Consider the following 26,307-nt stretch of genomic DNA (forward strand, 5'->3'; position numbering starts at 1 on the left):
CTCTTGTTTGAATTGGTGGTCTCTGACCTTCAGCACGCCCCTTTGAACATTGTCCAGTAAATTATTTCTAACCAGACTGCCATCAGTCATCTGTCAAAATATCAGAACTCCCAAATAACTAATGATATGACACACGCCGACTTTGCAGGTGCTGTGTATAAATTTGTCCGAGGCGTGTACATCATCCCTACTTTGAATCATACACCTTTCACCACTCTGGCTTGGGGTGTAGAATTTCTTCTGTGAGGATCCAGTTTAGCTGTCTTGCATAAGGTCTGTGGTTCTACCAGGGTTATCACGCTTGCCTGAAATAATGCTCCGAAAGGCAGTTATGGTCTTCCTCCACCGTGAAAACCAGGAAGGTTTGCCCTTTAGTTGTGTAGGTGTGGCGTTAAATCCAACAGATTTACTTTTTTTAATCTGTACATGATATTTTAACATGTCAACAAGCATCTTACTGTCTTGCATATTGCCTAAATAGGCTAGTACCAAGCACTTACTTACACTAATGCAGGCAGTCCTCTTGCTTATGGTAACAGTGTTTGTGTATATAAGGGGGAAGCTTTAAGTCTATTTATAAATTCAGGTACTAAGAACTTCGAAGTGTAATAAGAAAGCTGTCTGTCTCAAAGTACTGGTCAGTGTTTCATGATGATGAATAATTCATACAGATTTTATTTTAATATGCAAATGTACTGATTAATGTTATTAATGCAGTTATAAACTGTAATGACATGTAAGGGAGATGTTAAATATTTGAGATACCATTTAGCTCTTGTGTACTAGCTAATAATATTATATTCTCTTATTTCTCAAGAGTGAAAACAAACAAAGATTTTTGTCTATAAGAATACTGTATGCATTGTTATATTAAACCTGTGATTTAGTTCAGTGGTTTTATTAAATTTCAGGGTTCTGTCAAAAACTTGCCAGTTTGATAGTGTTGTATTTAACAATGTTTTTGGATATATAGCTATTTTCAGTTTTTGGATATAGATCATGTAGATGTTTTATATTAGATCCAATCATGATTATGTTGAAGAAAGTATAGAGCTATTAATAAAAAAATTAATAGTGTTTTATGATACCATCAATTACGTGAAATAATCCATATAACCATCTTACATTGATAATACCTTAAATAGAAAAGAGATTAATAGATTATTGTAAATCTGATCAACTTTTGAGATCAGAAAAAAAGATAAAAGAACTTGCAGATTGTTAGCAGTGACTTTTCCTTTTATTGTGAATTATTGAAATGGAATTGTATAAGAACCTATTGACATGCCATTTTGGTCTTCAGGAATTTTGTACTTTGAATTATTAATTCACGCTCATTATAATTACACACAGGGATGATGTGAAATCAATGTGCTCAGTTTAATGGGAAACATTTTTCCTAAGTGTCGGATTAAAAAAAAAGCTTTTATAGATATAAGTGCAACAATTAAATTTAATTTAAATAAGATTAATTCTACATTGAGCAATAGATTTTTTTTATTTGATTATATTTGTGTGGAAATACAAAATGGTTGAGACACCCGTAAAAGTAGTTGTTCATGATTCTTACTGTGGTAAGTATTTGTACAATTTAATGAGTGAAATATATAAATAGATGATGGTATTTTTCAATGCATCCATTGTCTAACATTAAGATACTGTTGATGTACGGGAAGTTCAGTGTTGGCTGGCTTTTTTAACACTTTTTTAACAATTCTTAAATATACTGACCATGATTTTAATTTCGAACTTGGGTTTGCATAAATAGTGTTGCTGTTTTCCATACTATTTATAGGGTATAAAATATGGATGTATTTACATGGTGCTACACTTTAATTGATTATTTATTGAGCTTAATATTTTTCCTAAATTTCAGAATTGATAATGTATCCTCCGCAACAGCTCCATCAGCCAAAGAGACGGAAGAAGCGTCCAATACATGGTCTGAAAACAGTAGATGTGGTAAGAGGCAAATCTGGATATGGATTCACTATCTCAGGTAAATAAACTTTCGAGAATGGTTAACTTTTCTTGTCTGATGCCACTATTGTATGTCTAGGAATTTTGACGCATAAATGTTCCGAATTAGGAAATATTTAGGCCCATAGCATATAGTAAGGATGTGTTAAAGCACTTTCTCATACACTTGTTTCACATTGTACATACTGCCATTAAATAATTGTCCATAATTATGTCTCTCACCACACAGTGGTGTGGGAGACATATTGATTTACTTCTGTCTTTCTGTCTGTGTGTCTGTCTGTCTGTCACAAAGCTTTTCCGCACTCTAAGTCGAACATTACTCATCTGATCTTCACCAAACTTGAACAAAATGTGTTTGCCAATAAGTCCTCAGCCAAGTTTAATAGCCAAATCGGCCCAGGCACTTCGGAATTATGGCCCTTGAAACTTGTGTTTGATAATCAAAGCACTGAAAGTCTGATAAGGCAGTTGAGGTCTTGGTGCATGGTTGACTCATATACTACTATTCAGATGATTAGGCACTTGTGGGAGACATGTGCTTTTTCTCAAAAGCTGCTGTAGTTTGGTCAGTGTTTGTGCAATTTTGATGATTTTTTTCAGAATGTAGATTGGGTTTTTTTTTTGCAATCATTTTGGGAAAAACACATACTTTTTGGCATTGGGGAATATAGCCAAATAACAGCTATAAAAACGGCCGAAAAAACAACAACCCTGTATTATTACTTATTAACTTGAAATTTCTAGATACTAACTGGAAATTTCAGTTTACTAAGTCAAAATGTTTAGAAAAGTACTTGAAAATGTTGAGTTACCAACTTGGTACCACAGGTAGCCCTAAAAATTCATATCAGTTGACTGGGCAGCATTAATTTTAATCTTGAATCACTATTTTAATTGTGTTTTAAGTCTGTAAGGTTTTTGACAAATTTTGAGCTTATATGACAAGGAAATAAAGACATAAATATATTTTTTCTGGTATGGCTGTTATGCTTTTGTTATTGTCATACAGCTTAAATCTGTTCGGTTTCTTGTGGGGGACATTATCTACTGTAACAAAATCTCAGATTATGAAATAATTCACAAGAATGTTCTATGGGTGATCTTCAATCACGATTTTTAAAAAACAAGTTTCTTAAAAATACACAGTGGCTTAGGGCATGGTCACTTTCTATATAAATAGTATATAGTGATATCTTAATAAAGTCTTACCAAAAATTGCAGACCAGATTTCTTAATTATTGCATAGAAATGTTCGTTTGGTGGCCTACAATATAGTACTACGATTGTTCAAATGATTAGATTTGTCATAAAAAGGGTAGCCAGAGGATGTGATCATTTCCCCAAAATGTTTGTAGTGAAAACTGAAATGGAAGTTGCAAATCGGATGTTGAAACAGGTAGTAAAAATTTATAGAATGCAGAAGTGATTTTGAACACTACATATGTCATCTTATATTTGTCTGATGGATAAAAATGAGAGCAAACTGCCATATATTCCAGGATGTGTCAGAACACCTTCACTCTGGAAACTTGTTGCTAAAGAATAAGATTTTAAATAGTTAACCTTTTTGCAATACCAACATTACAGGTCAACATCCATGTGTACTGAGTTGTATAGTGAACAACAGTCCAGCAGAGCGTGTGGGTCTGAGGCCTGGTGATTATCTCATGAGTGTTAATGGTATAGATGTGTCTAAACATAGTCATGATGATGTTGTATGTATGGTGGGCACGTCAACTGGGACATTGACCATCCAGGTTGCAGAAAATTACAACAGCAGTGACTCATCAGACGATGATTATTATCATCGTACCAAGGCAAAATATCCACATAGGGCACGTAAGGGTCATAAAGGGTATAACGAAAAAATGGAAAAATTACTTGCGGATATAAACCAGAGAGATCGTCCTGATGGACATACACATGATCCAAATTCAAGACCATTACCAAACAATTACGACAATAAAAAGTATGACCTTCCAAAATCTAGGTCATCTCGTCCTCGATTACATACACCTGTCGGTGCGGAAAATCATGAGATACAATCGGAAGGAACTAGTTACATTGAAGCTGGTGCTACTAATGTATTTAAAGTGCCTTTCCAGAAAAGTGCCTCAGCTTCAAATGTGCCTTCTGCAGCAAGTTTACCATTGCATCACAAAGTTGAACCTAAACACGCATTCATCAAAAGTACATCTCAAGGACATGTTAAGTCTCTTGCAGGTTCGAACACTATGAGATCTCTTCCTAGTCATTTTAAACATGGACGTATGTACGATCAATTCTCACCGAATAGTTTACAGCAAATAATTAATCATTCATTACATTCATACAGTGCTGCCAATGAGGCATTTATTCTAAATGAAGATGATTTTGATGATGATGACTATGATGATAATGCATTAGTTCCAAATTCTGGACAGGAAGTAAGAATAGTGGTTGGATATATTGGATCTCTTGAAATGCCAGGAGACGCCCATCAGCCACATGTAAGGATTCAGTCAATCAGAAATGCTGTTAGAAGGTTAAGAGTGGAACAAAAAATTCATACTTTAGTGTTAATGGTTGTGTCCCCAGACATAGGGGTGAGACTGATAAATATGATGGGAAAAGAGATAGCGTTCTATCCTGTAGAAAGGCTGGCATTTAGTGGTGTGTGCCCAGATGATAAACGTTTTTTTGGAATTGTTACTTTACGTAGTGTCTCTGATGATAGTGATAGTGACTCAGATTCTAGGGAAGAGCTTGTTGGTAGCTCCTGTCATGTGTTTATGGTGGATCAGGAATTAACAGCACATAATGTACATGCCCTGAAAGCCAAGAGTTTTGGTATTAACTGTACAGTAGATCAGCATACCCAAAGATGTTTGGAGTTTCCAAGATCAACTACTCCGATTATTTTGTCAATATCTAATTTGTATAAGGATAGACCAGGTGTAGGGATGGAGAATGATGTGGCGAGATCTAAGGTCTTCTCTAATCCTAGCCAACCTGTGCAACACATGCGCATGAGTAGTACCAGCAGTAACAATAGTAACAGTGATAGTGGCTTAGGTTTGGGTCGAGAGGACAACAGGCCGGAACACGCACCAGTGATAGAAGAAATGCCTCCACCACCTATCCCAGCTAGAGATAGACCTGCACCCCAACTACCGCAAATAAAATGGTCAGGTAACACTATGTACCTTACAGACGGACCTATGAAATACACAAAACATTCAAAACAAAATGCAGTTGCGTCTAAAGATAATAGCCTTGATATGTCAGCAAGTAACGAGGAATTTATTCGAGCGACAGACAGGTTAAATATTCGTGCAATGCCAAATGTGACACCAGATAAAAGACGTCTGTCTGCTGATGGTTTGGAAAATCAGAATACAGCCGAAAATCTAAGATTGGGAATGCAGAAATTACTTCAGGCTAGACAGCGTCAAGCTGGACTTGACCAGACTAGCAGTGATACAGAGTCACGCAGTTCCAGAAGTGATATACGCATGTCTTCTTCAGATTTACAGGAACGTCCAGTATCAGCCCCATTCAAATATTTATCCGATGAGTCTGATAAACCGTTACAAAATTTTGGATCTCAAGGAGATGTTAAACCAGTACAAAGTTTTGTGCACATGAAGCATGATTCCGACTCAAGTCTAGCTGATAAGCTGTCGCCACGAGCCTTTCTCTCATCAGCATTCACTCCAGTAGGTTCAGTTGGCTCGGCTTTTAAAAAGACACGTTCACGACCACAGTTGCACGAGATGAGGTCGCCATCTGCTCCACCCATACCAAGTTACCATGGAGATGATGAGGACAGTGATGAAGAAGCTGGAAACAACATGATAAAGAGGTTAGTATTGGTTATAGCAATACAGTACATACCTCTCCTGCTGCTGGTACTGAGTTAGATGTTTTGATGACAATTTGACTGAAGATAATATTGAAGCCATTTACTTACAGCAAAAGGACCAACTTTGACCACCAAGTGCAAACGTAACCTGTAAGGTACAGGTTTGTTATGCTTTGGTTGTCAAAAAGTTTAAATAGATCTACTGTAAAATTCTCTGTCAGGTATGTAGTTTATGAGGTATGACTTAGAAAGTTTTTAGTCACCCTGACACAGTTTAGGTCATATAGGGATGATTCCAGCGTTTGATGATGGAGATGGTCATGTAGAAAATTCACTGAAATATCTATGTCAACAGTCAAAGTAGAAATCATAACTGTGTCAAGAGCATTCATACCCGTATGAAAAATACAGACCTCTCAAATTAAACTGGTGAGCCACAGTGGCTCTCTGGGCCTCTCATTATAGTGTGGGACCCAGACAACCACTGTAGCTCACCAGTGCATAATCCGAGCCCCAAAGAGCTACTGGGTTTCACCAGTTTATAGTGAATGATCTGGAGAGTCAACGTGGCTCACCAGGCCCAAAGAGCAAATGTGGCAAACCAGTTTTATAATGAGAGGCCCAAAGAGCCACTATGGCAGACAAGATTATATTGACAGGCCTAAACAGCCACTGTGTCTCACCAGTTTATAATGAGAGGCCCAGACAGCGACTGAGACTCATCAGTTCATAATCAGAGCCACAAAGAGCCACTGGAGCTCACAGTTTATATTTTATATTGAAATTGAATGATCTGTAGTGCCAACGTGGATAACCAGTTTAAAACGAGGGGCCCAAAGAACAAATGTGGCTCACCAGTTTAAAACTAAAGGAGCCACACTGGCTTTTTGGGCCTCTCATAAACTGGTGAGCCACAGTGGCTCTTTGGGGCTCTGATAATGAACTGGTGAGCTACAGCAGCTCTTTGGGCCTCTAATTATAAACTGGTTAGCCACAGTGGCTGTCTGGGCCTCTTATAAACTAGTGAGCCACAATGGCTCTTTGGGGCTCTCGTAAACTTGTGAGCCACAATAACTCGGTATAACTGGTCAGCCCTAGTGGCTCTTTGGGCCTCTCATTATAAACTAGTGAGGCACAGTGGCTCTTTTGGGTTCTCGATACATACTGCAGTGCCACAAAGGCTCTTTGGGCCTCTCAGTATAAACTGGTGAGCCACAGTGGCTGTCTGGGCCTCTTATAAACTAGTGAGCCCCAATGGCTCTTTGGGGCTCTCGTAAACTTGTGAGCCACAATAACTCAGTATAACTGGTGAGCCCTAGTGGCTCTTTGGGCCTTGCAATATAAACTGATGAGCCATAGTGGCTCTTTGGTCCTCTCATTATAAACTAGTGAGGCACAGTGGCTCTTTTGGGTTCTTGATATATACTGCAGTGCCACAATGGCTGTTTGGGCCTCTCAGTATAAACTGGTGAGGCACAGTGGCTCTCTGGGCCTCTCAGTATAAACTGGTGAGTCACAGTGGCTCTTTGGGCCTCTCAGTATAAACTGGTGAGCTAAAGTGGCTCTTAAAGCCTCTTAGTATAAACTGGTGAGCTAAAGTGGCTCTTTGGGCCTCTCAGTATAGACTTGTGAGCTAAAGTGGCTCTGTGGGCCTCTCAGTATATGGCCAAGTGCAAATAAAGTGTGACATTGGGGTCCGAAAATGAACTGCTGTTAAGACATGTTTAGCTAGTTAGGTATTAAAGGACATATATCGAAAAGCGCAGAAAGTATACTTTTTTCTAAACAGATGCTGCTTTCTTAAAAATATATGGATTTTATACAGGACTAAGATGATATATTTTTCAATTCATAAAGCATTGTTAACCTGGCAAAATATTATGTAAACCATTATGTTTGCCAAAATTTGTTCTTTATACATTAGGTAAGAGCATGTGACAAACTTTCAAGCTATATTTCAGTCATATTCAATGCGCTCTTGAAAAGATACGGCAAATTAATGCCTGGGGAAAGTAACAACATAAAGAAACATACCTTAAATATTTTTTGTACCCCCCCCCCCCGACAACAAAGTTGTAAGGGGGGGTATACTGGTTTCAGGTTGTCTGTCTGTCCGTCTGTCTGTAGACGCAATCTTGTGCGCACCATCTCTCCTTATCCCCTTGACAGAATTTAATGAAACTTCACACAAGTGATCAGTACCAACAGTAGTTGTGCATGGGGCATGTTAGGTTCTTTTAGAAAAAAAATTTGCAGAGTTATGGGACTTTGTTTTTTTGTTACTATACTATATACATAGACACAATCTTGTGCGCACCATCTCTCCTCATCCTCTTGACAGAATTTAATGAAACTTCACACAAGTGATCAGTACCAACAGTAGTTGTGCATGAGGCATGTTAGGTTCTTTTAGAAAAAAAATTTGCAGAGTTATGGGACTTTGTTTTTTTGTTACTATACTATATACATAGACACAATCTTGTGCACACCATCTCTCCTCATCCCCTTGACACAATTTAATGAAACTTCACACAAGTGATCAGTACCAACAGTAGTTGTGCATGGGGCATGTTAGGTTCTTTTAGAAAAAAAAATTGCAGAGTTATGGGACTTTGTTTTTTTGTTACTATACTATATACATAGACACAATCTTGTGCGCACCATCTCTCCTCATCCCCTTGACACAATTTAATGAAACTTCACACAAGTGATCAGTAACAACAGTAGTTGTGCATGGGGCATGTTAGGTTCTTTCAGCGACAAAAATTGCAGAGTTATGGGACTTTGTTTCTTGTTAACATACTATGTGCATACAGTCTGCATATGCAATCTTGTGCGTGCCTAATCTACCAAACCCTTACACACAATTTAATGAAACTTCACACAAGTGATCAGTACCAACCCTAGTTGTGCATGGTGCATGTTACTTTCTTTTAGATAAATATTCTGCATAGTTATGGGACTTTGTTTTTTGTTACTATACTGTATACATACAGTCTATATACATACAGTCCACATAATTATGCAATCTTGTGTGCGTCAAATTGCAGTGTACTGTGTCAGAGCATGCGGGGGGTACATTCATCACCTTTAGTGATATCTCTAGTTTTTAGCTCACATGTCACAAAGTGACAGTGTGAGCTTTTGTGATCGCGCAGCGTCCGTCGTCCGTCCGTCCGTGCGTAAACTTTTGCTTGTGACCTCTCTGGAGGTCACATTTTTCATGGGATCTTTATGAAAATTGGTCAGAATGTTCATCTTGATGATATCTAGGTCAGGTTCGAAACTGGGTCACGTGCGGTCAAAAACTAGGTCAGTAGGTCTAAAAATAGAAAAACCTTGTGACCTCTCTAGAGGCCATATTTTTGACAAGATCTTCATGAAAATTTGTCAGAATGTTCACCTTGATGATATCTAGTTCAAGTTCGAAACTGGGTCACGTGCCTTCAAAAACTAGGTCAGTAGGTCAAATAATAGAAAAACCTTGTGACCTCTCTAGAGGCCATATTTTTCACAAGATCTTCATGAATATTGGTCAGAATGTTCACCTTGATGATGTCTAGATCAAGTTCGAAACTGGGTCACGTGCCTTCAAAAACTAGGTCAGTAGGTCAAATAATAGAAAAACCTTGTGACCTCTCTAGAGGCCATATTTTTCATGGGATCTGTATGAAAGTTGGTCTGAATGTTCATCTTGATGATATCTAGGTTAAGTTTGAAACAGGGTCATGTGCAGTCAAAAACTAGGTCATTAGATCTAAAAATAGAAAAACCTTGTGACCTCTCTAGAGGTCATACTTTTCAATGGATCTTCATGAAAATTGGTCAGAATGTTCACCTTGATGATATCTAGGTCAAGTTCGAAACTGGGTCACGTGCCTTCAATAACTAGGTCAGTAGGTCAAATAATGAAAAAACCTTGTGACCTCTCTAGAGGCCATATTTTTCATGGGATCTGTATGAAGGTTGGTCTGAATGTTCATCTTGATGATATCTAGGCCAAGTTCGAAACTGGGTCAACTGTGGTTAAAAACTAGGTCAGTAGGTCTAAAAATAGAAAAACCTTGTGACCTCTCTAGAAGCCATATTTTTGACATGATCTTCATGAAAATTGGTCAGAATGTTCACCTTGATGATATCTAGGTCAAGTTTGAAACTGGGTCACATGCCGTCAATAACTAGGTCAGTAGGTCAAATAATGAAAAAACCTTGTGACCTCTTTAGAGGCCATATTTTTCATGGGATCTGTATGAAAGTTGGTCTGAATGTTCTTGATGATATCTAGGTCAGGTTCAAAACTGGGTCACATGAGCTCAAAAACTAGGTCACTATGTCAAATAATAGAAAAAAAATGACGTCATACTAGGTTCAAAACTGGGTCATGTTGGGACAGGTGAGCGATTCAGGACCATCATGATCCTCTTGTTCTTGGATGGTAATTGAACATTTAGTTAAAATAACCATTTCAAATTAAAACTATATCAAACTCCTTTCAAATAAAACCAACCTGGCTCTGATATTCAAAGTCGTTACAGAGCAACGTCCAAACCAAAAATTTCTGTTCTACCGTTATGGTTGGGACATATTACACTACTTGATAAAAAGACTGAAAAATAGATCTTTACAAGCAACACTTTGTGCTTCATTTCACCATTAAACTAACAAAAGATGTTCAAACTCTTCAAAAATCACTGAAAATGTTATTAAACAACAATGTAATTTATGGCACAAGTCTTTTTATAAATGTTAATTGTCAGAAACCATTCAAAATAACAATAAATGCCTGATTCACACATCATAATTCTAGCTTAGTGCATCACAGTACTTAACAAGATCATTTCTTGATCAAAACAATGCTCAGAAATAAGACAAAAATTAACACAGTTAAGCTTTTAAGGCACAGTATATACCGTTATGGTTGGGACAAAAAGTCGAATGATGTTTAAGTTTTCCAGAAAAAACTTATGGAAGCTTGACAACACCTGCTACATAAATGAACTGTGTTAAATGACTTTAAAGACTATTTTGCAGATCAAATAAGATCCTTACAGGTGTTATTTTCAACAAGAGCTGTCTGTAAGACAGCCAATGCTCAACTATTCGAATTGTTGTTCAAAAAGTAGGAATATTACCACAAAAGTTAAAATATCTATAGAGTTTCAATCCTGAGTATCTGCATTAGTTTTAGAGTTTTCTTGCAGAACTTTGACCAAGATTTTCAGAGTCAAAAAAGGCATAATTTGGCCAAAATGCATGTCAGATTTATGGGACGTTATGGTATCACCTAGTATTATAACCCCAAAGACACAAATGAAGTTTCAATTCAATATCTGCATTAGTTATCGAGATAATAACTTGCATGCAAAATTTTAACCAGGATTTTCTAAGTCCAAAAGGGGGCATAATTTGGGCAAAATGCAAGTCAAGAGTTATGGGTCTTTCACCCAGTGAGGTTGTAAATATCAACCTAAAAAAAAGAAAAGATAAACTTGTCTCAAATCAGTATCTTTTAAGTAATAGCTATATGTACTTGCACGCAAAACTTTAACCAGGATTTTCCAAGTCCAAAAGGGGGCATAATTTGGCCAAAATGCTTGTCAGAGTTATCGGATTTGATGCTATCAATTAGATTTATAACCCCAAAGACACATGAGAAGTTTCAATTCAATATCTGCATTAGTTTGGAGACAGTAACTTGCATGCAAAACGTCAACCAGGATTTTCTAAGTCCAAAAGGGGGCATAATTTGGCCAAAATTCAAATCAGATTTATGATATCTGACCCAGTGAGGGTGTAAATTGACTTAGAAAAAGAAAAAATAAGTTTCAAAGCTATGTGCTTTAAAGAAACAGCTATATGTACTTGCATGAAAAACTTAAAACCAGGGTTTTTTAAGTCCAAAAGGGGGCATAATTTGGCCAAAATGCAAGTCAGAATTATGGGACTTGATGCCATCATATAGTTTTACAACCCTAAAGACACATGTAAAGTTTCAATTTAATATCTGCATTAGGTTTGGAGTAACTTGCATGTAAAACTTCAACTAGGATTTTCTAAGTTCAAAACTGGGTACCGGTATAATTTATGTCCGAGTTATGTGACTTGACCAAGTGCAGTTGGTAATTGACCTATAAAAAGAAAAAATAAGTTTCAAAGCATATAGCTTAGCTATATTCCTTATGTACTTGCATGCAAAACTTTAACCAAGTTGTGACACCGACAACAGTGTGAGTAGAATAGCACAAATACTCCAGCTAAAAACAAGCACCTCTTTGCAAAATGAAGACACTGTCCATCAAAGTCATAATCTTCTAAAACTTTGATAACTAACAACTTACTCTGAACAAACAAAATATCAACTGATTTATAAATGGACTGTTTTCAAATGCAATGCATGTTTCTTGTGTATTGTACACGAAAGCAATTAGCTTGTCTATTTCATATATTAATTTTAATCTGTCGCGGTCTTCTATACATGTAATACCCAATATTTGCTGAGCATTAAATTTGCTTCCACAGTGGAATACTATAGACTGATTCTTAGAACATGCACATGTACACTTAGTCTACTCTTTAAGTCTGCTTTTATAAGCACAAGTTAATTTCACTTTGTTTGAAAAGCATTCTCAGGCCCTGACCAGGAACCAGTTCTGGACTAGAAAGTTTCATCTTTTATTTTGTTTCATTACGGTAGCTCATTGTTTTTGTCACGATATGTTTTTTTTTTCTTAGCTCCTGTTGGATCCTTTGCTTTCTTTTAGTTTAGAATCTACATTTTTGGCTTTTTTGTGAGTTATTGGACCTTAAGCACCCTCCAAAGTTCAATTCTACAACTTATTTTTCCATCTAAGTCTGAAACAGCAACCCAACACCATAAATTATATTGACTAGCATAGAAAACATTTGAAAATTTTGTCCCAACCATAACGGTAGCTGTCTGCATTGAATAAGCCTTCCAAAACATTGTTTTAACATAGACAGTAACATGAAATATCTATTTCTTATGCAGAATTGCTGAATGTAACATAAACTAAGCTTTAAACAAGCATGTGGCTTGTAGCTTTGAGTTTGCGCATTGTCTTCTTGAATAAACATTTAACAATCACAATAAAAGTGAAAATTATTTAACATTTCCATTATTCTGACTGACCTGTCTCACTTCTTAAACAACTATAAAATAACTAAATAAAATACTGATTTCATTGTAAAAGATGATGCATGAATGTTAGTGGAGAAAAATATAGCCGTTATGGTTGGGACAAAACCGTTATGGTTGGGACATTAAGTTTTCTTCTTCCTAGGACTTTCCCATAGGTTGACAGAAAGAATACCTAAAATGCATGAGGTCTGATAATCATTAAGGAAAATAAAGCAAGGTTAGTGAGATGAGCAAGTTGTTAGTGTAAGGTAAATGGTACCAACAAACAAAAGAAGGGTGTTAACCGTTATGGTTGGGACATATTTTTGTTAGTGCCGAAGGATACAAGCAAGCAGCGCGACATGCAAACAAACCAAAGAAAATGGTCACAATGTGAAGCTACATCTTACCTACACCATTTCCAGTCTTTTTTGTATAAGTTAACCTATTATTGGCTTATGGCTGTCTTGCCTTTTTATGGTTGGCCTCAAATTTCAGATTTTGGAGACATTTCGACATTTTTTAAAAATATGTCATCTAAAAGTACTTTTCAACTTTGGATTAAAATCATTTAGTGATTATATATGTATATGGATACATATGACACATCTATGTTAAAACCCACTGAGAAAGCTATTTATTTTTATTTATTTAAAAATAAAAAATGTTATTAAAGTGCATGTCACACAAAAAACAGCATTTTTAGGCTTCTTTGCAATTTTCAGTCTGCTATAACTTTTGAACCAATCCTTCGATTAAGCTGAAATTTTCACCACAATACCATTACAGTAAAGGCTTTCAGGAAACAAACATTTTTATGCTGTATTTTTATTTCTTTTGGAGATATTAATGTTTTATTCTTGGAGAAAAGAAAATGAGTCCTTATTTGCACTTGGCCATATACTGGTGAGTCACAGTGGCTCTTTGGGCCTCTCAGTATAAACTTGAGCTAAAGTGGCTCTTTAGGCCTCTCAGTATAAACTGGTGAGTCACAGTGGCTCTTTGGGCCTCTCAGTATAAACTGGTGAGTCACAATGGCTCTTTGGACCTCTCAGTATAAACTTGTGAGTCACAGCGGCTCTTTGGGCCTCTCAGTATAAATGTGTGAGTTTAAGTGGCTCTTTGGGCCTCTCAGTATAAACTGGTGAGTCACAGTGGCTCTTTGGGCCTCTCAGTATAAACTGGTGAGTCACAATGGCTCTTTGGGCCTCTCAGTATAAACATTTGAGCTAAAGTGACTCTTTAGGCCTCTCAGTATAAACTGGTGAACTAAAGTGGCTCTTTAGGCCTCTCAGTATAGACTGGTGAGGCACAGTGGCTCTCTGGGCCTCTCAATATAGACTGGTGAGTCACAGTGGCTCCTTGGGCCTCTCAGTATAAACTGGTGAGTCACAGTGGCTCTTTGGGCCTCTCAGTATAAACTGGTGAGTCACAGTGGCTCTTTGGGCCTCTCAGTATAGACTGGTGAGCTAAAGTTGCTCTTTAGGCCTCTCAGTATAAACTGGTGAAACACAGTGGCTCTTCGGGCCTCTCTGTATAGACTGGTGAGTCACAGTGGCTCTTTAGGCCTCTCGGTATAAACTGGTGAGTCACAGTGGCTCTTTGGGCCTCTCAGTATAAAATGGTGAGTCACAGTGGCTCTTTGGGCCTCTCGGTATAGACTGGTGAGCTAAAGTGGCTCTTTAGGCCTCAGTATAAACTGGTGAGTCACAGTGGCTCTTTGGGCCTCTCAGTATAGACTGGTGAGCCACAGTTGCTCTCTGGTCCATTCAGTATGTTAGGGCTTCTCTGTATAAATGACTCTTTAGATGACTTTAGAACATTGACAAAACTGTTTCATAATTTCTGTATGTTTTGCTGTATTTCAAGCAGGTTTCAGAAGGCCAAATCGTTAGGACTTAGCAAGGAAGTCGCAGAAACACCAGGAACATCCATGGGTACCACAGAGCAAACTAAGGTATGCCTTTGAATTTGCATATTGTTTTTAGCTTGGTCCTATGTATGTCCATCAGTCTGTAACAAAATTCTGCTCTGTATCTGCTATCTTTTTGAAGGATTTCTAACATGGCTAAATATTTCCACTCCCAGATACATAAATTTTATAATACCCCTAGGTCTGCTCGTTCACCTATAATCTCTTTCTGGTGATACATCTTTGCAACAATAAAACAGATTTCAAACAGCTGCACAGAAATATTCACCTTTATGGTCAGATGAGATGCATGAATAATGCTGGTCGCTAGGTCCATGGTCACAGAGGTCAAAACCTCCATAGCTTTATTTCTTGTCCATCCATCTCTTCTAGATAGCTTGAAGATTTCTCATAAAACTAGCTTAAGTTGTTTACCACATGAAGTTGATGTGCAGAATGCATGAGCCAGAGGTCTGGTCTCGTTGAGACACAAAGAAATCTGTATGTCAGCAAGGGAGACAAATCTTAAGGCAATACATTCATAGTGTTGTGACAGCAGTTATCACTAGGTAATCTAAATATAAATATCAGGTATGAGGACAGTGTCAGCTTTCTTGAAATTTAAGTGTATGTTCAGCACTGTTATTGTTTGCAGATTGATTGCATGAATATAAGCTAGTAGTAAAGTGTCAAGTAGCACACAGAGATAACACAGATTATCTACAATATCACAGTCATTTAAAGGACTGAATTGAAATGCAGTACTAGGTAATGGATGTCTGAAATGAATGTGGAATAATGTAAGTTTGAATTTAAATAGCAACATGCCTCCTGATGGTTGCTATCCTTCTTGTGGAAAGTTTTTGAATACAGGAATCAGTGCTGATAAATTTAAAAATTCTGATTTCAGTCTAAAATTGAATGTTGAAATTGATTGGATTCCAAAATAGGAAAAACAAGAATTTGAAATGTAATTTGGTAATATGACATAACCTAGAGACAGTTTACTTTATACATATAAACTCAAATAGTTACCTTGAATAGTCAGCTCATACAAGACCAAGTTAAAAAGATGTGATTGGCTAATACTACATCTAGAAAGTATGCAGCTGTATTACAACAAAAATATCCAACTTGTGTTGGTGCACCATAAAATCAATACCAAATGCTTCAAAATATGACTTCATGGACATCACAGTTGGGTTTAAGCTTCATGTACTGTTTTGCCATAGTGACCTTGAGTAAATGATACTCTGGTGAGAGATGTACAGTCATGGTGGCCCTTGAAGTCCCAGCTGTAAGTTTAAATTATTCAGTGTCCCAGTTTTACACATGACAGCCTGTAGCCCAAGGATACATGCTATTAAATCATGAATTAAAATTTGAAATAAAATGATTGATTATTACTGTCAGCTGTCTTACCAGATATGATGTAATCCTGTTTTTTAATTATTTTCCGTGACAGTATTGTTTTTTTTAAATTGTAATGTTAAATTCCCTGAAATAGAACAGATTGCAGAAAAATCCAGGTAGGTGTAGTAGAAAAATCTAGGTATATGTAGTAGAAAAATCTAGTTATATGTTAAAACTGAACTGATAGTAGAAAAATGTACATAGTACATCACCTTTCAAAAAACATTTTATAGCATTTTCATATATGATAATCATATACTTGTAGAACACTCCAAAAGACATGATAATTATATTGAATAATTATATTGGCTTTACAATAAATTCTGAAACTATGGTGATGGCTACATTACATTTGTACATAGATGGAGTGTTAGCGAAATTCTGTAATATGATTTCTTCAAAATGTTTGTATTTTCCATTTGTAACAAGGTTTGTGTTGACAGGTGATATTTCATATGTTTGAGTAAACACCAGTTTATAATCTGTAGTATATCCTACATGCAGCTCGCTATGTTAATCATATATTGCGTTAATGAAGTTACTTCACCAACAAGTACAGATAGCAGCATTTAATTAAATCAATTATTGACATGTTTACTATGTAAAAGCCTTCCAGTGACATGTTTTAAGTGACATGTTTTATATCCTAATGTAGCTATTTTCACCTCCTACATGTTGATGAAACCACTGTTATATCTGTCATTTTCCCACAAATAAACTATTACATGGTGTATTATGAGAGTCAATGACTTTTTACATGAAGAAATGGTTTTAGGCAAAAATTAGTTTTTGTTATTGTAGTCATTTAAGTTAAAACGTTACAGATTACTATCTTACCTTTTAAAACCTGTTGTTTGTTTGAATGATCTTTTATGCATGATAAGATTGTATGCGTATTGAGTCACTACATTTCAATTGGATGTTTCGTAGTCTTCTCAATTTCCGGGAGGTTTGAAAATTGGATAAACAGTGCGAAATTGGGTGTAACTATGGAATTTAAATATTTTAGCGCTCAGATGTAAATTTTTGGTGTGGAGGTTTAAAATGGGTTGTCAACATTGATACAGTAATGTTACTTAAAAAGGACTGGACTACAAAATTGAATACGCAGATATTATGATAGACTGCATTTTGGTTGTAATGAATTGTTGAAAAATCAGTGTTAAGTTTTACCAGGAAATCAGTATACACACCCATATTTGTAATGAATGTACAAAAAAAGGATACACACCTCAACTTGTTTTCTTTAGTTGTAAAAATGTATAGTTATACATGTGGATGTTTACCATTATAAATAAATTTATATGCAGTTATAAAGGGAGATAAAACATGATGCGTCTAGATTTACTGGTAAGTTTATTATTATTTCCCTCAGTTCTGTATAACAAGACGTGAAAGAATTATATAGATAGGCAGTAGCATTATTATGTCTGATTCTGATCTTTGGGTATCAGATTGCTAATATGTAAGTTTTCAAAGAAATTATAGGAGTGGTGGTCTAGTGGTTAAGGTGTTGGTCTCTCAGGTTCAAGCCTCACCAGAGTTATGGCCACGCCTTCTCATATGACATCAGTACTGGTACTTTCAGGAAACTGACTCAAGAGTGGTTCAGATAAGCTTAAAGCTTTCATCACAATCAAGCTAAAATGAATTAGTTTAAACTAAAGAAATTATGGGTTGGGATCCCAAAATATGTGTAACCTGGCGTGCACGTTTCGCATCTTTTACATTGAACTCCTGACTATAAAGTGTCAAGTTAGGGAAACACTCTTGATTAACATTCTTTGTTATACAGAAATGATGTCTGTCTGTTACATGTTTTATCTTAATGATAACCAAATGAAATGATACCTGATATATTGAAAGTAAGTACATAGCACATGGTCAGTAGGGTCAAGGTCAAGGACTCTGTTACTAGAAACTACATGTAATATTTAGTGAATCAAAGACAACATTAGTTATAAGGAAGCTTGTCAGTACCAAGGTTGTTAATGGGCCAAGATCCTTCGAAGTAAAGGTCACTGTAACTAAATATGGAAAATAAAATGTGTGCTCAACAGTTAAAAAAATATCAGATTGAAAAAGCTTATATCATAACAAAATTGGGAGTTACACATTGGGTCATTGGAGTTAAGGTCAAGTCAGCCTTGGTTAAATTAAGACTTACAAAGTGACTGTTAAGATGTAATCTGTAATAAATTTAGTTTATTTCTTTCTTCATAATGACACTGATAACTTCTAAGAAAACTCTTTTCTCTCTAGGCTCATCTCAAGAGTCAGAGATAAGAGATATTGTAATTTTTTTCAGAAAGTGCTTTTTGAGAGGATTTAATGGCAGAGGTATTTATTTTAAAGGCCTCTAACGACTGATGCCAGTCTATGTTTCAGTTAGTGATAGGCCAACAGTCTCCAACAATCAGGTAATTGCTGACTTGACCATTGTGCTTGCAGTCAGCTACTTCACTCTCCACTAACAGATTAATTACTTTGTACCACCAGAAGATAATTCAATTGTAACTGACCACCACTTTTCTTATGGTTCTTGGCAGTTAAACCAGGGGAAACAACTCTAGTACTCTTCTGCAATAAAAATGGCTTACCGCATACTTGCCTTGGAAAAATCTACTTGCCTTGGAAAAAGCTTCTCTAAACTTGAAATAACTGAAACTCTCACAGCATAAACTTATTGTAAAATGTAACCAGCACCATGTAGTGATGTAGCAAACAAGTTTCCTAGGGGCTCAGAATGATAGGGTTGTAAAAAGAAGGCATTCTCCTGTTGTTTTAAACCAGTGGTTGGACAAATATTTTGATGACAAATTAATACTTAAAAACAAGTAAATGAGATATTTTATGCATCCCTTTATCTTTAACCTTCCCAACAAAGCCTACTGTCAAAAGCAGCTGTGACGAGAATTTGATGTAACAGGAATACATGATCAGGATAAAAATAGCCAATGATAAAGGTAGCTTGTGGATTATACGATTTAGGTCCGTCTCCCGCACTTGGTTCCTCAACAAGTTAAATATGTTGCGTTTGCACAATACTGTTTTCATTTTCCAGCTGTAATAAGCTAACACATAGAAATGGAAATACAGCCGGAACTTTTGATGACCATACAGTCCTAGAAAAGGAAATGCAGTTAATTGTATAATGTATGTAATGTAAATACATTATCTCTTAGATTTGGAACAGTTGTATAAATATAGGATGGGGATTTTTTGGGAGATTTCATGTCACTTTATCTCATAATCAAATATGCAAGTGCTTTACTAGCCAGATTATTACCTCAAAATAAATCTTATTTCATTTGTTGAAGTATCAGACAAGAGATTTTTATGGATCCACATGTATTTCGGTATATATAACCTGAAGTGAAACCGAAAGTGTTTTTTTTAGTTATTTGATCCATCTTTATCTGTCGTGAATATATTACATAGAAGTTCATAAAAAAATTGGTGTTAGCAATGTGTATTAAAATTTTGTGTTTAATTAATTAAATAGAACATTAGTATGTTTCCCAAGCATGGAGTTTTACCATTTAGAATGGGGAAATATAAATCCTTTCAGTTACCACCTGTAGGACACGATGATTTGATGGTAAAGGTAATTGTTCTTAGATATTTCTTGTATTCTTTCTGTAATGAATAAAATCTGTAAAAAGATCCTTTGGAAGCACAGAATGCAACCAAGAAGAATAATAGCAGACTGTTTGAGTGAGTCTGTGCATGAGAAGTAATGAAATGTGGAACACCTCTCATGCACCTAGCACCGGCTTAAGCGGAACTCTATCAAACATAATATGTTGAATGGATTCCATGATCCCAAAGGACCAGAAAATATAACAACACTTAAGTCACTATATTTGCAGGAAATTTAATTACACAAGTTCTTTTGGAAAGGATGCAAGACTTAATCATCATTGGATTAAAATGATTTTCAAAATTAGTGATTTTCAGTGAAGAAAAATAAGTAAAGTTCACACCTATGTTTTCTGTCATGCATGTTTTTTATAGGGGAAGATCTATGTTACATTTGGTGGAAGAATACATGTTGTAATAAATGTAATGTGAGCTGACATAAAAATTTTAGTATGTCATAAAACATTTTGTGATAACAAGGATCTCTTCTCTCTGTCTGTGTTAGTACATAAAATAAGTAAAATTTTACATTGACATAGATATACCTGTATATTATAATTACTTATTTATGATAATCATATTCAGATAGAAGATCATAAGGTGTGAATAATATTTGTGAAATTAACTGGCACAAACTGTGAAAATGGTGATCAAGCTTGCATTTTGAGGTGCAAAATAAGCCAGAGATATAAATGACAAGTATAAGCAGTCATCCTTATTAACTTTGATTGGTTTAGTCTTAAACATATTATATTCTGTTCTGTTCTATATAAGGTGTTGATTGCATTCTATTCTATTCTATCTATGCTGTTTTGAGGAGAAGGTTGAGTACGAAGGAGTGCACAATGTCAGCTGATGTTACTGTTTAAAGCTGCAGTCAAAATATTTAATAGCAGAAAACTGCAGTATTTGTGTTGGAACAGTTCTGAAAATTCAAGTTTGTAAAAATGGTGACACAGAATATAGTGAGGTCAAAAAGTTGTATTCTGTACCTAAGAAGGAAGTTACGGGTAGATAAAACCTCCAGACAGTCTGTGAATTGTAAGGTATATGTTTCCTTCTTACCTCTTTACAGATAACTTGGTGCTATATAGGTATAATCAGCCTGGTGGAGTTTCAGCACCGTGTTACCTGCTCAAACAGGGATTTGGCTTCCACTTCCTTGTCATATTAAGTACTGATAACTGGTTTGGCATGTCACAGCTTTCTTGCATTCTTTAGTTACTTATTTGGTGTAGTATTTTTGAACATAATGGCAGGGTAAGGTAGGGCTTTACACTATACAGATAGCATTAGGCACGGCTTTCTTCTATACTCAAATAATCTTAAAGACTGCAAAGGCAGCAAAAATGTTGATACAACATGTTAATTCCTAAATTAAATTGTGTTTTACCTGTTTAAATGTATTGATTTTATCAGCCTTTATCATTTATTGTTATTTTGACTTTACAATGTTTGAACAGTTTGATAAATGAAGGTATAGGTTTTCATAAAGGTTTTTTATTCCCAGATCTCATCATATTTAATGTCAAAATTTAAACACATGGAGATTTAAACACTTTAATTGAGGGAGATTGTATCTGTTTAAAACCAAGTGGGGACTCCAGCTGAAATTTTTGTTGAAGATAAACAGTGAATCCTTATAAAAATGTTGGAATGTTTCTCCCAGCAGGAAGTCACATGTTTGAATAAGAAAAATGTAATATGTGTGAAATGGAAACCTACAATGTAGATCTATACTGAACTGCAAAAGAAACTATCCAGTTTTATAACTGGGGTATTTCTTAATTATAAACTTTAATTTGTAAATCACTTGTGTTTTTCATATCACCGTACACTTTAAGAACTTCACGTGTAAAATTTAAAAAAAATCAATCAACCGTGAAGTCAGTAGTCCCACAATAGCCGTTTTGCACGAAATTCAAGTGCGCCTGTAATTAACAATTTTCTTTGTGAAATTTTATTGTCATTGGAAATATTGATAATTGGCTAACTCGAAAAACAGTATTAAGTTTTAAAAATATTGTTGGTTGCACCGCACGACTGAATCAAGCTTAGCGCGAGCTCCCAATTGGGATGTTACAGTGCAACTGACGCACAGAAGATATAGCCTTTCAAACGGCTATTGTGTGACTACTGACTTCACGGTTGATTGATTTTTAAAAATTTATCACGTAAAGATCTTCAAATGTAATTTTGGTATGAAGAAACATTTCAAATTTGAATTTTTTTTTTTATTTCAAAATATACCAGTTATACATCTGGATAGTTTCTTTTGCTGTTCAGTATATGTTCCTTTTAGTGAAGAAAGTTAAAGGGAGAGAACAGCATGACGCTTGGTAACTGAGAACTCTGTTCTCAAGTAAAATACGTCCTGCTTTCAATTCTAACACTTAAGATTCAATGACTGCCAATTTTCAAATCACACACTTAAAGATCTGCACAATGAATGTTCTACATTCAACATCTAACATCCTGACAATATATGAAAGTATGCCAACAGCTTCCAAACAGTTGCTTATCATTTAGTTGAATTTTGGTGAGAATAAATATGTTCTAGTCTGCTGTGCTGTCATGTAATTTAAGACAAGTAACAAAATTTATTATGTGTTAGCAATTATTGGAAATATAAAATGTTCTTTAATATTCTTTAATACTTTGGTTTTACTTTCTGGTATCACATAGTGAGAAGATTTCTAATCTGTTTACTTTTGTCATATCATATCAATATTTGCACTAATTGATGTGTGTGTTTAAGATTGAGGCAAACTAATATTACAATGTCGAAATATCATTAATCAACTATTATGGCTATTTCTGAAATGTTATGATACCGTACAGATAGTTGTTTATATCATGTTTTCTATGATACACCACAGGTAGTTATTATGTCACCCACCACACCGTAGTGTGGGAGACATATTGATTTACTCCTGTCTGTGTGTCTGTCTGTATCATATCACATTTTCTCTGATACCTCACATGTACTTTATCATATCATGTTTTCTGTGATATGCCACATGTACTTTATCATATCATCATATCACGTTTTCTCTGATACCTCACATGTGCTTTATCATATCATGTTTTCTCTGATATGCCACATGTACTTTATCATATCATCATATCATGTTTTCTGTGATATGCCACATGTTATCATATCATGTTTTCTCTGATACCTCACATGTACTTTATCATATCATCATATCACGTTTTCTCTGATCCCTCACATGTACTTTATCATATCATCATATCATGTTTTCTGTGATATGCAACATGTAGTATATTTAAGAAATGATATGTCTCATTTTATGATTTGTTGCTGAATAAAATCATTGTTTGTAGTTCAGTTGCGAAGGAATTATATCACGACGGCGCAGCCCGAGTGATATAATGATACACATCTGAACTCCAAACATTTATTTTATTCAAGAGCAAATCACTAAACGATATATTATATTATTTTGATTCTACCATGTTACCAAGGATTTTAAAGTTCATCCTTGACAACATCCATTAGATATTTGCCTGCTTTCTGTTGGTTTCTTTTCCAGCACGCCGCTATGCCGTTTGACGCTATGACATAATAATTGTGAGGTCAGAAAAATGAATAGTTGTATAATAGCCTTCTTTGTTTAATAGGAAAATGAATCGGGTCATGTTAGAATATATCATTATATCATATTTTTTATGGTACACTGCAGGCAGTTTATTATATCATCATATTATATGTATTCTATTATATAAAGGTATTACATGTACTTTGCATTTTATTACATTTTGAACAGAATACAATTACCTCATGGGTGTTTGGGGAACAGTCAAAACTATTGTCCCTTTATAGAAGGGTCAGTTAAAGAATAGTTGCCCAAGATCTTTCCAGTTTTACTTGACAGTGGTTTGGAATGGAGGAGTGATTTGTTAGTTGTTCTAACTTGACAGTGGTTTGGAATGGAGGAATGATTTGTTAGTTGTTCTAACTTGACAGTGGTTTGGAATGGAGGAATGATTTGTTAGTTGTTCTAACTTGACAGTGGTTTGGAATGGAGGAATGATTTGTTAGTTGTTCTAACTTGATAGTGGTTTGGAATGGAGGAGTGGTTTGTTAGTTGTTCTAACTTGACAGTGGTTTGGAATGGAGGAGTGATTTGTTAGTTGTTCTAACTTGACAGTGGTTTGGAATGGAGGAATGATTTGTTAGTTGTTCTAACTTGACAGTGGTTTGGAATGGAGGAACAGTTTGTTAGTTGTTCTAACTTGACAGTGGTTTGGAATGGAGGAGTGATTTGTTAGTTGTTGTAAGAACTGCATGTTCAATGATTCCACATTTTAATGTTGTAAACAATATCACTGCATTTCCATTTACACCAGTGTTACTTTACAGTTCTGCACCACCATCTTCTGGAAGCAACAGCTATCTCAAGTTAAAATTACAAATAAGGACTTGATAACAGATGATGTTATTTAAAAAAAATTGAGGTAGTTTCGAATTTGATCCGTAATTATGAAAACTTGTGTTTGTATTTCTTTGATAATGTAGTAAGGTCATGCTGTTTTGAAGGGTATATCGTACTGGCATAAATTCGTGATAGTCAATCATTATTTTCTATTTAGAATTAAATTTTAGTGGGGTATAGTTGAAAAGCGAGCAAATATTTTTATTCCGATAATACCGTTCCAATATTTGATTTACTACTGTTCTCAGATCTTGATTAAAAAGATAAATACACTGAAAAGTGTATTGAAAAATAGAATTCCGATGAAGGCTGGTGTAACGGCAATTATCTTAAAATACCCATCCATAGTAGGGTGCGAAATACTGACAGCTTTCTGTATGAGTGTTTTTAATAGCCATGAAATATAGTTGATTTGATCATAACACATTCAGTTACTATCTTCGTGGGATAGTTTGTTAATTTTTTTTTGTTGAAAATCAAGACGTATTACAAGGTGAATTGGGCTGCAATTACATGCCTCGTTCATTCTATTTGTTTATTTAAACCCAATTTGGAAATTATCAGTCATTTGTTATGCTGGTTACATATTTCAGTAGCTAAGATCGTGGCTTTAGACACGTGCATTTAAGTACATGATGACATGGGGGAAAAAAGATACAAATGAAAACATTTTGAAAGGAAATATCTCAACATCTGGAATTATCTGTTGAAAATATTTGAAATCATAAAAAGATAACCGACGTATGTTTTAACCCAGTTGAAGAATTTTATCACTGTTTGAAGTTTTGAGAAAACAACAAATTATGGAACGTGATTTAAAGAATGAATATATCCTGCATTCTTATTTATATTTCTAACTTTTACAATGTTTTGTAAACAAACGGCTGATGGTATTAAGTACACTGAATTTTCCTTAAATTAATATAATATTTTGTATCAAATAGATGTATAAAGGATCGTTTTCTCTGTATGTTTCAATGGGACAGTAGTTATTTGGAAGTTGGCGTGATAACTTTTATAGTGATTAAAGTAACATTGTGACAATGGATGACATAGAGTGAAAGAAAAAATAAGTTTTATCTCAGGATGTATCACAATCCTTTGAAAAGAAAGTTTGCTCCGAAGCCACCAAGAGTAAGTAAAAATCTACCTATTTTTGGGAATTTTATGCAGTATTGATAAATTATGTAAATTTTGTTATTTGACAGGCTATGTTTTTCTGTTTTTACTTTTATTGTTACATATACAGTGTTAAAACCAGTGTTAACGTATAACACCGATTGAGCAGATGAGTAAGTCAGGATGAATACCAGAGAACAAACTCAATTTGGGATTCAAGCATTTTAATTTATTATAAGGAATACCAGAGAACAAACTCAATTTGGGATTCAAGCATTTTAATTTATTATAAGGAATACCAGAGAACAAACTCAATTTGGGATTCGAGCATTTTAATTTATTATAAGGAATACCAGAGAACAAACTCAATTTGGGATTCAAGCATTTTAATTTATTATAAGGAATACTAGAACAAACTCAATTTGGGATTCAAGCATTTTAATTTATTATAAGGAATACCAGAGAACAAACTCAAATTGGGATTCGAGCATTTTAATTTATTATAAGGAATACTAGAACAAACTCAATTTGGGATTCAAGCATTTTAATTTATTATAAGGATAACCAGAGAACAAACTGAATTTGGGAGGAATACCAGAGAACAAACTCAATTTGGGATTCAAGCATTTTAATTTATAAGGAATACCAGAGAACAAACTCAATTTGGGATTCAAGCATTTTAATTTATTATAAGGAATACTAGAACAAACTCAATTTGAGATTCAAGCATTTTAATTTATTATAAGGAATACCAGAGAACAAACTCAATTTGGGATTCAAGCATTTTAATTTATTATAA

General features: G+C 35.1%; 1 protein-coding gene across 3 annotated transcripts in view; it reads left to right on the forward strand.

Annotated features, from left to right (window-relative positions):
- The window catches only part of LOC123547022 (regulator of G-protein signaling 12-like), an 89,355-nt gene that overhangs the window by 11,354 nt on the left and 51,694 nt on the right, over positions 1-26,307 (forward strand). For 2 of the 3 annotated variants that reach the window (XM_045333764.2, XM_045333762.2), the window contains exons 2-4: positions 1,877-1,999; positions 3,571-5,827; positions 14,835-14,922. In XM_045333764.2, coding sequence (XP_045189699.2) covers positions 1,885-1,999; positions 3,571-5,827; positions 14,835-14,922 — 2,460 coding nt within the window. In that variant the 5' untranslated portion in view covers positions 1,877-1,884. The remainder of the gene's footprint in view (positions 1-1,876; positions 2,000-3,570; positions 5,828-14,834; positions 14,923-26,307) is intronic. The other variant, XM_045333763.2, reaches the window with a different exon arrangement.

The sequence above is a fragment of the Mercenaria mercenaria genome, chromosome 9 (genome assembly GCF_021730395.1).
Source record: "Mercenaria mercenaria strain notata chromosome 9, MADL_Memer_1, whole genome shotgun sequence".
In the NCBI taxonomy this organism is placed as follows: Eukaryota; Metazoa; Mollusca; class Bivalvia; order Venerida; family Veneridae; genus Mercenaria; species Mercenaria mercenaria.